Here is a 12209-nt window from a genome sequence, read left to right as displayed (position 1 = left end):
AATTTTTCAAATTTTTTATTTTGAATTCCTGTTCCTCTATGAATCGAAGGATACCCTAAGGTATATTTTCTGAAAATTTTATTCAAAAATTCCAAAAACTGGTTCAGTTTTTAGGATTTTGAAAGACCAATGCATTATCTTTATGGGGTACATCACATCGAGGGCCTGAAGCAACTTAGTATCCAGTGAGGGGTAGTGTCGTTGCGCAGTGGAAGTGGAAGGTTAGGCAGGTAGCCGTGGAGGAAAAGACGATCGCCCTATATAGCAGCGTTTCCCAAACTAGTGCCGCCGCGCCGGCAGGGGGAAGCCACCCCGGGCCGGACAGCTAGACAGGCTCCCCGCTGCGAGCAGAAGGCTGCTTTCCTCGACTTTCGTATGGGCGATTTCCATTTCATCGCGGTGTACCTGCTCGTCTTACCCTCTCCACTCGACTTCTCCTCACGTCCCTGACTGAGCGAGATTGCTATGCCGGGCATTGCCAGCGGGTGGCCCCTTTGTCCTAATGAGGCATAAAATGCCAGCATAAAAATGTTATCGTTTTGAAATCAAATTCAAAATATCATATTCGGAATCTGCGTTTTTTTGCGATTCCAACGATATGTAACTTGCAATTAAAATATTGAAATTAGACTAAGTTATGGCAGATATTAGTTTGTTTTGACCCTGACTAGATAGCATTATGGAATTTTCCGTAGAATAGTTGAAAATGCATAAGTTTATTTGGTTGAAAATTCCCCTGTTGACAATTTAATAGAATAAAGGGATTTTCACCCAACTGCCTAGAAGAATATTATACTTGAAACCAAATACTTATATTTCCATGTTATAATTTACTATAATAAGTATATTCATTTTAATTCTATTCCCTGGAAAGTGAAGTTTAATTTCCTTTTAATAAATTGCCCTTGTGCTTAATACACTAGTGTGGCCCTTATTTTTCAAAATCCTTTTTTTCACCCCCTAGTCTGTTCGATTGTCCAAGAATCGACCATCATTTTTAAAATTATAAAATTAATGTGTATGTCTAAATATGTATGTGTATAATAAATAACTTATATTGTGTACTGTTTTTTTAAAGATTCGTCTTTCTGGTTTAAAAATTCAAGTACTTGGTTTCAAGTATAATATTCTTCTAGGTAGCTGGGTGAAAATCCGTATATTCTATTAAATTGTCAACAGGCGAATTTTCAACCAAATAAACTGATGCATTTTCAACTATTCTACGGAAAATTCCATAATGCTATCTAGGCAGGGTCAAAACAAACTAATATCTGCCATAACTTAGTCTAATTTCAATCTTTTAATTGCAAGTTACATATCGTTGGGATCGCAAAAAACACAGATTCCGAATATGATATTTTGAATTTTCTGATTGCAAAACTATCACATTTTTATGCATGGCATTTTATGCCTCATTAGGACAAAGGGGACCCCCCGCTGGCAAAGCCCGACATAGCAATCTCGCTCAGTCAGGGTCGTGAGCAGAAGTCGAGTGGAGAGGGTAAGACGAGCAGGTACACCGCGATGAAATGGATACTGCCCTTTCGTATACCTACCACGAATGACCCTTTCATTGTTATGAAATTACAATAACTAAAATTATAAACACTTAACTCAATTAAATTTAAATTAGCGGAATGGATTTCGTGATATAATTTAAAGAAAATGAAAACAAATTTTTTAAAAAACGGTTAATATCTGAACTAATAAATGAAATATTTACAAATCTTGTGAATGCAACAAAAGTGCAATAACTCTTGGAGTTATTATCCGATTTTCTTCTACCTTTTTTAATGTTTATTTGATAATCTAAAAAAATCTAACGCAACTTATTCTTAACTTATCTTAACTTATTCAGAGGATATGAAAAAAATTGAGGGTGGCGGCCCTGCCGCTCCGCAGAAAATGCAAAAAAAGTTTGGAAATCGCTGCTATATAGGATCCTCTGTCCTCTTTCGTTTTTTCTGTCCTTTTTCCACAAATTTAATTCTTTTATTTTTAATCTTATTTTTTACGATTGAAAAAAAATCTACTCGTTCTATCGAAAAATGATTAATAATAAATTTATGGATCTTTTTAGGCGAACAAATGTTGTCTGTTAATTTTAGTTGGTACTTGTGTCGTTTTTTAAAAAAAAATTTAATATTTTTATTTTGAATGATATTTTTTACGACTAAAGCAAAAACTACGTGTCCTATCAAAAATTATGGCTCTTTTTTGGATAAACAAGTTTTGTATCATTTTTTGCGTTGCTTGTGTCGTTAGTCCAAACATTTTTTTGTTTTAATGTTATTTTTTATGACTAAAAACAAAAACTATGCCTCTTATCGAAAAGTGATTCTTCATAAATTTGTAGGTCTTCCCAGGGCGCAAAATTTTAGCTCATTCATTTTTTTCGTATCTAGCATAGTTTGACCAAAACATTGAATTTTGGGATTTTTCATTATTTTTGGCACAATCAAATTTGCAATTTTCAATTTTTCGACCAAATTAAAAAAGTTGTTAACATAATCTTGTAGGGCTTTCAAAAAGCAACGTATTTCTTTTATTGACTTTTTTCATATAATGCGTTGTTTGGCTTAAAATTTCCATTCTAGTTTGTTTTTTTGGATTTTGAAAATGCTCTAACACTGATAATTTTTTTTGTAGAGAAAAAAGTCATAGGGATAAATTGTTTGAGTTTCTGAGTACTATGAATAACCGTTTATAGAATTTTCAAATCTTAAGAAAATGGTGTTTCAAAAATGTTGAAAATGCGCTAACTTTTTGAATTTTATTCCAAAAAAGCTGGTTTACGAACTTGTTGTTTCTCTTTAGGCCCTAAAAAATTTGGCTAAAGCAGAATCAAATCTGATCAATTTTTCCAAAGTTATTGTACCTACAGAATACAGACTACCGAATATAGACAGGCAGACAGACAAGCACGTTCGTAAAAATCGTTTTTCCTGACTCGGTGGGTCTTAAACCGTCGAGATTTGATGAAAACCGACAAAGTGAAATTTTACATAAAACCAATACCTTCTCATTAGGATGAAAAGTAAAAAGTATTATTAAAGATTTCATTGCAACTTGTGTCATTTTTTTATCAAATTAAATTGTTTACTTTCGATGATTTTTTGTACGATTTGAACCAAAAATACGAATTCAAGCGTAAAGGGATTTAAAGCAAATTTGCAGATATAATTTAGGGGAACAACTTTGATATATAAAATATTATTCTACCTTATTTTGTTTGTCCAGAAAGCTATTTTTTAAAATATATTTTTATAACAAGACTTTATAAGGAAACTTGAAGATGTTTTTTGGTAGAAGAACTTTTGTCATTTCATTTCATGTGTCTCGTTTCGTTTCACCAAAAATTTAGTTTTTAATTTTTAATATTATTTTTCACGATTAAAAGAAAATCGACTTATCTTATCTAAAAATGATTACTGACAAACTTGAAAATCCTGTTTGAGTGCAAATTTTTGTCTATTAATTTGTACATTATCATCATTTATGATTGAGAAAGTATTAGAATTGTCCGAAATTTGACACCATCGTTTTTTAATGGATCTCCACGTTTTGAGACCCCCTGAATCCAAAAATCAAGTTTTTACAATAGCATCTGTATGTCGGAAAATGAACGGATTAAATCGATCTTTGGCACACTTTTTTATGTCTGAAGAGAAAGAACGAGTTCGTTAACCAGCCATTTTGGATAAAAATTCCAAAAGTTAAAACATTTAAAACAAATTTGGAACCATTTTTTTCAGATTTAGAAATTTTATGTACAATATATCCTATTGACTTTTTTCAATCAAAAATAAATTATCGGAGTTATAGCATTTATAGGGTTTAAGAAAACAATCGAAAATCAGAATTTTAAGTCAAACAACGCACAATATGAAAAAAGTCAATAAAAGAAAAACATGACTTTTTGAAAGTCTTACAAGATAACATTTTGGATTTTCTAGAAAAATTCAAATTTTTACTATACAAAAAAAAAAAAAAAAAACACATTTTACGGTCAGGCTATTCAAAATACGAAAAAAGACGAAGCAACAAAAATTATGACCCGAAAAAGATCTAAAAACTTGTTGATAATCACTTTTTGATAGGACGTCTAGTTTTGGGTTTAATCATAAAAACGAAATTAAAAATAGAAATAAAAAATTTGTGGAAAACCGAAAGAAGATACGAAAATAAAACGATAGACAAAAGTTTTTTACCCAAAAAAAGGGTAGAATTTGGTAATAATTTATTAAATTCTCATCATAAATATAATTGAGAAAGTATTAGTATTATCCGAAATTTGACACTACAAAATTCAAATTTTTAACCGAACGATGTAAAAGACGAAGAAAAGTCTTAAAAGGAAATGATAGCTTTTGAAAAATACTAAAAAATCACTTTTAAACATTTTTCAATAGGACTCGCCATTTTGTTTTTATTTATCGAAAGTAACATGCAGAAAATCGAAAATTTCAATATTACTCCAAAAGACGCGTGATTCGTAAAAAACCGGAAAAAAAACTTATGGGATACTTTTTTTTATCCATAAAAAATATAATATAAAAACAAAAATCCTATTTTTAATATAACAACTCGAGATACAGAGAAATGCCTGAAAAAAGGATTGCAGTTTTTTATTTATTTCATGGTAGTTCATAACAAATATCTGTCAAAAATCGAGCGCGTAACGCGAGTGTCACGATAACTTAATTATTGAATTCAGTACAAAATTCAGAATATGAAGACACATCTAAATACTGCAATCTAAAAGTAATCTTTTTGACAAAGTTTCATTCAAACATTGCACATGCAAAGAATAAATATCATATCGCGAAGCGCGAGGTGTAAATATGTCCGAGCGCGAAGCTTAAGTTAACCCATTATCGATCTCGAAGAGCCAGATTCAACAGACCTTGTGTCGTTTGTTAAACAAAAAATTTTTTTAATGTAATTTCTTATGATTAAAAAAAACTACGCGTCCGTAAAAAAGTTATTGATGGCAAATTTTTAGATCTTTTTTGGAAGAGCAACTTTTGTCTATTCCTTTTTTTCATAACTCGTCTCGTTTGTATAAAAATTTCTTTATTTTAAATTTTTTGTTTTTTACGGTTAAAACAAAAACTATAGCAAAATGGAATTTTTTATTATTTTTTGTGCGATTAAAATTTGAATTTTCGATTTTTCAAAAAATTCAAAACGTTTATAAGATAATCGTGAGTTGATTGCTTAAAATGTTAATTTTCGTGTTTTTTTGTTTTTTTTTAATTTTGAAAATTCTACATTTCTCACAACTTTGCTTTTATCGGAAAAAGTGATAAACATGAATTGCTCGAATTTCCGAGTACTACGAACAGTCGTACATTATATTTTTAAATTTGGGAAAAAATGCTGTCTAGAATTTTGAAAATGCCCGAACTTTTTGAAATTTGATCTAAAATAGCTGGCAGATGAACTCGTCCTCTATTTTCAAATCCTTATAAAGTATGCCAAAGGGCGCTCCAATCGGATAATTTTCTTTAATTGTAGCGTGTTTACAAACTACAACATAACGACAAACAGACACCGATGATCTCGCATTATGATGAGAATGTAAAAATGTTTCAAATTAAAGTCCTTAATTGTAATCTTGAAAATTGAACAATTTGTAATTATATATTTTCAAAATTGAAGAAGTTTGAATAGTTATAACTCTTAAAATTGCAGAATTTTAAAAGTATTGTAACACTTTTAAAATTGAAGAGCCTTGAATCCTGAAAATTCTATAATTTTGATAATAATTGTAGTATAAGTTTAACATTGGCGTGATTTTAAAGTTCGAAAATTCTGTAATTTTGGTGATTTACTTTTGAAATTTCATCAATTTGGAATATTTGGAATTGTAAACTTAACTTTTGATTTTCAAAATTATCCAAATTTATCCAAATTTAATCATTTCTATTTATAAATCTTTAAAACTGAATAATTTCCTATTGTAACTCTTAATACCTGTAAAACTTTGATTTGCAAATGGTTAAAATTAATGAGTTTTAGTTGCAAATCTTCGAATTTAAAGAATTTTAGATTGCAAATAATTAAAGTTAAAGAGTTTCGAATTGTGAATCTTCGAAATTGAAGAACTTTAAAAATTGCAATTGGTTAAAATTAACAAATTTTAATTGGAAATATTGAAAATTGAATTATTCGAACAAAAATATTCTTCAAATTACATTCTTTAAATATATAAATTTTGAAAATTGCATAATTTGTAATTCTATATTTTCAAAATTGAAAAAATGTCAGTTTTAACTCTTTAAAATTGGAGAACTTTATATTATAGAAAATTTTTTTAATTGGATAGTTTTTAATTAAAAATTTTGATAATTCTGTAATGCTGATGATTGCATAGTGTAAGTTTAACATTAGCGTAACGCTCGAGTTGCCCCCCCCCCCCTCCCCCACATCCAATTGTGTTACGTATTTTGGAGCGGCCTCAAATAAAATGATTCATTATGCGTATTGCTCAAATCATTAATCAATACAATATATTTCTCAGTGGGCACAAAATTTGATGACGTCTTTACGACATCGTTACGACATATTTACGACAACTCTACGACATTCTATGTCTCTAAAATTCAAGAGTTTTCAAGTGTAATTCTTTAAAATTAGTTTACTTATGAATTGTAAATCTTTAAATTTTTGAAGATTTACATGCGAGATTTCTTTAATGTGGAACTGATATCTTGAATTTTTATCCTGAAAATTACAAAAATTTAAGAATATCTTTTATTTACACATTTTATAAATTGAAAAGATTTCAATTGTAAACTTTAAAAATTTTTTAAAGCATTAAAAACTACATCATATTAAATTATATCTATTAAAAATGAAAGAATCTCTATTTGCAAATATTCAAGGAACACCTATTAAGGGCATGTGATACTTAAAAAAGTGTCGATTTTACCAGTGTTAGATTCCTCCGTCTTTTTTCCTAGGATAAGAAATATTTTGCCTTCAAAATCTGGGAAATGATGGCTAACATGCTAACGGACGTCCCCGCACACTTTTTTGTGTTTTTTTTTTATCGAACAATGTTTGATATTGCTAACAAACGTGCGTGTATATTTCGAGGTTATGTGTGTTACAATTCACCCGAGCGTTGCTTCCAAACTACACAATATTTTTGGCCGAAAACTTTGGACTTGCAAATAAACATAGTAACTAATCTCCCGGAATTGACCTTGTTTGCAAGCAATCAAAAAAGTTTATTTCATAAATAATTTCCATATTATCGGAAAGGCAGAGATGAAAAACGACGTGACCTCAAAATAATGCATATACATAAAATTTGTATTTAGCACAATAAATTTTTTTGTTATTATATCCCTAAAAAGAGCTCCGGGAACGTCCGTTATGATATTTTATAGCATCTGCGAATTCAGTTTTTAAAAATTTCCATTTTTGTGGAAAAAAAAGCCGGGGAAACTGTAAGTATATCACATGCCCTTAAAGAAAAAGTAAACATTTTATGATTTTAAACATTCATGTAGGCAGGTCCATATTTTAATACTTATTTTAATTTATGATTATTTAAATAGAGCGCTGTAGCGATACTATTTTTTGCTAGTACATTATATAAAAATTTGACTGATCAAAATTTCTTGTAAATTATAAATGATGAATGAACCGAAGTAAACCCTAAAAATAAATTGTCTACTTACAGCCCTGCCTATGGATATTGGGCCCCTTGTGGCCAGGCGTGACGATACGCACCTACGCAGAGTCAGAGATGTCAGGACAGAACAGGATAGAAGATGTCGGTAAGATGACAGCGCCCGTGTGACGCTCGTTCTCTCTCGTTTTTCGTGCCTTTTTAACAAAATTCACGAAAATTCTCAATCCCGCTTCGTCCATGGTGTCTTGTCTGATCCTGGAATTACCCTGAGTGCCGTGAGTGGTCGTCTTCCTCTGGAGTCTTGGAATCTCCGTACTGTGCAATTCTCTGTGGTTTTCTGTGATTCTAGTGCGTGTAGGCGATCGTCGTCATCGCGCCTGTGCGATTTCGTGTTTGCAATGTACGCAGTTTCTAGTGTGTGATTCTTTTCTCGATTTTCTTCTAAAACCTGGAAAAACGGGGGAAAACTCACCCCTGGCTCAAGGGATATGAGCATTTTCGGGGACTTCCAGCGAGTCTGGGTGCAAAGATTCCCGGACAGCGCCCTGCCGGCCGCCTGGGAGGAAGACGTCAGGGCGAATCTCGTTAAACATCAGCACAAGGTGAGATACTCCTAGTCCCAAAATGTTTTCTTATTTCGGATTTTCCAAGTATGTTCCTTTTTATTTTCCGATACCCCTGTCGATAAAAAAGGATCACAAATGTTTGTTTTAGATTTTCAAAGAGTTTAGTACACTTGATTAATAAGTGTCAAATCGCTCATTAACACTGTAGTTGGTGGATACCCTTGTAGAGCCCTGAAATATATTCTCGAAATAATACCCCATTCAATTAGGTTTCTTTTTTTAGTCTTCTATTTTTATTTTCGAAGCCTCGGTCGGTAAAAAAGGGACAAAAGGCTGTCGTGGTTTGAGAGATTTTAAACAGTTCGAAAGATTTAAAAGGTGCCACTGATAAAGTGCATTATATTTTTATCGCTTGACAGAGAGGCAGGAAACGAGGTGAGTTAATTTAATGATTTCGAAAGGCTAAAAGCTATGAGGTTAATAGAGGAAAAGATAACTAGAAATTTACTTTATTCTATTTATATAATTCTGGTACTATATATTATAAATAGATATTTGGAGTCGTTTAAATTTAAATTAGGCATTTTTTATTTTGGAAAATATTCAGCTTAAATATTAAATTTCAAGCTTTCTTAAATTAAAAATAACTTGATATATAATGCTTAGTCCAAAAATGATTTCATTTTTATTCTGTGAATTTGAAAAAATAATTTATTATTCCAAAGTTTGTATTTGTTTATGTCGCAAAAACTACAGTTTTAACTGCGTTTTCGGGATTTTTCTAAATTATTCATTTTTAAAGATTCAAATTATAATTAAAAATATTTTAATTCTGAGCTTTCAAAACTTAACATTTTTAATTAACATAGGAAAAATCATCAATTCTCAGTTTGATTTGCTTAGTACTGAAATAATCTACGCTTCTAGGTCTGGAAATAAAAATTGCCTTTCACTTTAGAAGAGAATAATTTGATAGATGTCTCATATTTCAAATATAATTGTTTTTTAACATTTTCAAATGGAAAATATTTGGTATTAAAAGAATATTTAATTGCAAGCGGTAAATATTGAATAATAATACATTAAATGTTTTGTTTGAAATTTATATTGCTTGCTATTTCACAATGTCGAAATCTAACTAACTTAAGATAATTTTAAATAAATCAAAATGAAAAACATCTAATAACAAAAATTATTTTAAAAATCAATTCGTGGTTAAAAATTAAGGTACTGTAACATTTTAAAAGGATCGTTCTTTATAGTTTTTTGTTTTAAACAGATGTGCCCGAAGTTCCGAAAGCTTAAAGGAACGAAATATGTGTCCCCAATTACAATTATCTATAGAAATATTGCTTTGACCACAATTAAAAATAAGAATTTAAAGTTTCTTTTTACTTTATTATTTTCAACACAATTATATCAATATTTTATTCATTTGAATTTTTTAAATTTTTTAAGTGTATTGGGAGTATTTCAATTTTCGAATCCGTTCCAATTGACTTAATGAAAAAGAATATTAGTACAAAAATTACGAGTTTTTGAATAAATGCAAAGTGAAATACAAAAATAGCAAGAGGTAGTTTCCTTTTTCAAAATTTAAAGCAACACACTTTACAGAAATCGGTCGAATTAAAAAATTTGGTAAACTAAAATAAAACATTAATTTACACTAGGAACTTGCGTTACTTGATAATATTATACAAGTTATCTAATTTAAGAATTTATAAATAAATATGTCGAAGCTGTTTAATAAGGAACATTTTTTTAACCTTAACAGTTTCACTTGTATAAACCCGTAGCTGCGTGTACTGAAATTTCGGTGATAATAGCTGAATTTTTTCGGTAAGAATTTGAGGAGGAAGGGATGGGGCTATTTTCAACGAAATTCGCAAAAAAATATACAATTCTGTGATTTATACAATAAAAGCGTTTAAAATTGGTTGATTTAGAGCTGAAATCCTTCAAAGTGGAACCTTTTTTAATCCACATCGTTCAGAAAAACTGTTTTTAGCCAAATCGCAAGTTGTAATTAATGAAAATCAGCAGGTTGCGCTGTGTAATTTGAAATTGATTGTATTTCTAATTATTCAAATACAGAAGATTCTGCTTACAATGGAAGGAAGGGTAACTCCTAGTCTAAAAATATATTCTCGAAATAGGTTTCTTTTTTTATTCTTAATTTAATTTGGAATCCTCTCCCTAAAAAAAGGGGGAAATGTTTTAAGAGGCTTGAGAGGTTTGAATGGTTTAAAAGCTGCTGATAAAATGCATTTTATATTTTTGTATTGCTTGCAGTAGAGACAGGAAGCGCGTGCGTTAATTGTTATTGTTGTGAAAGACTTAAAAGATAGGAGTTTTATTTCTGTATAGTAGTGTAGACTGTCGATAAGAGTAGTGTTAGAAGAAAAGCTAGGTGCAAGTAATTAGAAATTTGTCTAATTCTAGTGGTTGTAATAATTATACAAGTAGGCATAGCAATCAGCACCATCGCTACATTATTTGCTTCTTTTCAATTTTGTTTTTATTTTTTTTCAGTTTTGAGACTTTAAGTCCATGCTTTTTATCTAATTAATTACAGAGAATTTAAAATAATATTATATTTGAGTACATATTTCCAAATACTTTACAAAGTTTTTAGATAAATTAAAACTTTTTTGTAGAAAACATTTTTCCATATGATCAATATTCGCCCAAAAGAATTAAAATACCCTAGAGCAATTTTTATATTAAATATTTTCTACCTCACTGCCTTGAATATCGATCTTGCCGCCTTATCTAGAGTGAAAAATAATTACCCTTCTATTTACTACTGCAACTAAAGCACTGAACCTTAAAACTAATTATACTTTGTGGTATATTTTCCATAATCAGAACTATTCTTTTATCAAATTTGTTACAAAAAAACGGGGCTATGGAAAAAATTGTAATTAAATGCTACATATTCCAAAGTCCATGCAACAAAAATAGTTATGGAACTTGTATACTCGCATTTTGTTTTCTCTTAACACATCAAATTGGAATCTTACAAGTACTGTTATCAATTTATATATTTCCTCCACGCAAAACTCATTGTCCATAAAAATATCATCAAGATATCATTCATTTATCACTAATTTGATAACAGATGTTTTGAGATACGAAAACGAAAAGAAAATGATACGATATGATACGAAACTATCTTATTGTAAAGTACTTGCTTCCAATTATATTATGTTTTTCATTAAAGGAAAAAAGAAGAATTTGGTCTCAATCATTAATCCAAAATTTACCTCGCCGTTCCTTACTACCTTTTGTTTAATTTTCCAACATTTCAGCTCGATATCTCATTCCATTTGGGCCTGAGTTAAAAAAATGTCGGCAAGTTAAGTTTTGGGTAAGTATGATATAACCTTAAAATAAAAAAAGTCATCTCTGAACCCCAGGCCTAATTCTTCTTTTTTTCCTTAACGCTGAAACGAATATTGGAACTATGAAATGTACATTTAGATAGTTTCGTATCGATTGAGACTTCCCTAAGACCCTAACCTTCCATATATCAAGATTTATCCAAGATTGATAACATGACTCACTCGATTCTCTTTGATTGTCCCGAGAATGTGTCCCAATTATAAGAAAAAAGTGTAGCGATTGCAGAAGTACGATGACTCAATTACGGATACAATTTTAATTATGAGTGCTAGAAGCGCCTAATTCGAATTAGGCCTATCAAGCTTCATACGAGATTAATCTATGCGTCATTCGAGTCTCCTATTGTCGTTAACAGGCAGGCACGAATGTGCAAAAATGCGGCAATTGAACAGGCGTGGATGATTCAATAAGACTTTTCTCTCGTTTAAAGAGGAGATTCATTGTAAATAACATTTTTAATCCTCAGGTTAGTCAAACAAAAAATTCGAGAGATACGAGGGTGGATTGATAAGTTTCCGGCCTGACCAAGAAAAACAACGTTTTTAAGAATTTTTTTTTTTTATTTCTCAACATAATCTCCTCCAAGG

General features: G+C 30.3%; 1 protein-coding gene across 2 annotated transcripts in view; it reads left to right on the top strand.

Moving 5' to 3' along the window:
- The first annotated feature begins 7772 nt into the window (after positions 1 to 7772).
- The window catches only part of LOC117180487 (active breakpoint cluster region-related protein), a 53037-nt gene continuing 48600 nt past the window's right edge, over positions 7773 to 12209 (top strand). For both annotated transcript variants that reach the window (XM_033373060.1, XM_033373012.1), the window contains exon 1: positions 7773 to 8250. In XM_033373060.1, coding sequence (XP_033228951.1) covers positions 8137 to 8250 — 114 coding nt within the window. In that variant the 5' untranslated portion in view covers positions 7773 to 8136. The remainder of the gene's footprint in view (positions 8251 to 12209) is intronic.

This window comes from Belonocnema kinseyi, chromosome 1, assembly GCF_010883055.1.
Source record: "Belonocnema kinseyi isolate 2016_QV_RU_SX_M_011 chromosome 1, B_treatae_v1, whole genome shotgun sequence".
In the NCBI taxonomy this organism is placed as follows: Eukaryota; Metazoa; Arthropoda; class Insecta; order Hymenoptera; family Cynipidae; genus Belonocnema; species Belonocnema kinseyi.
The sequence above is the reverse complement of the archived record's forward strand: the minus strand, read 5'-3'. Positions and strand labels throughout refer to the sequence as shown.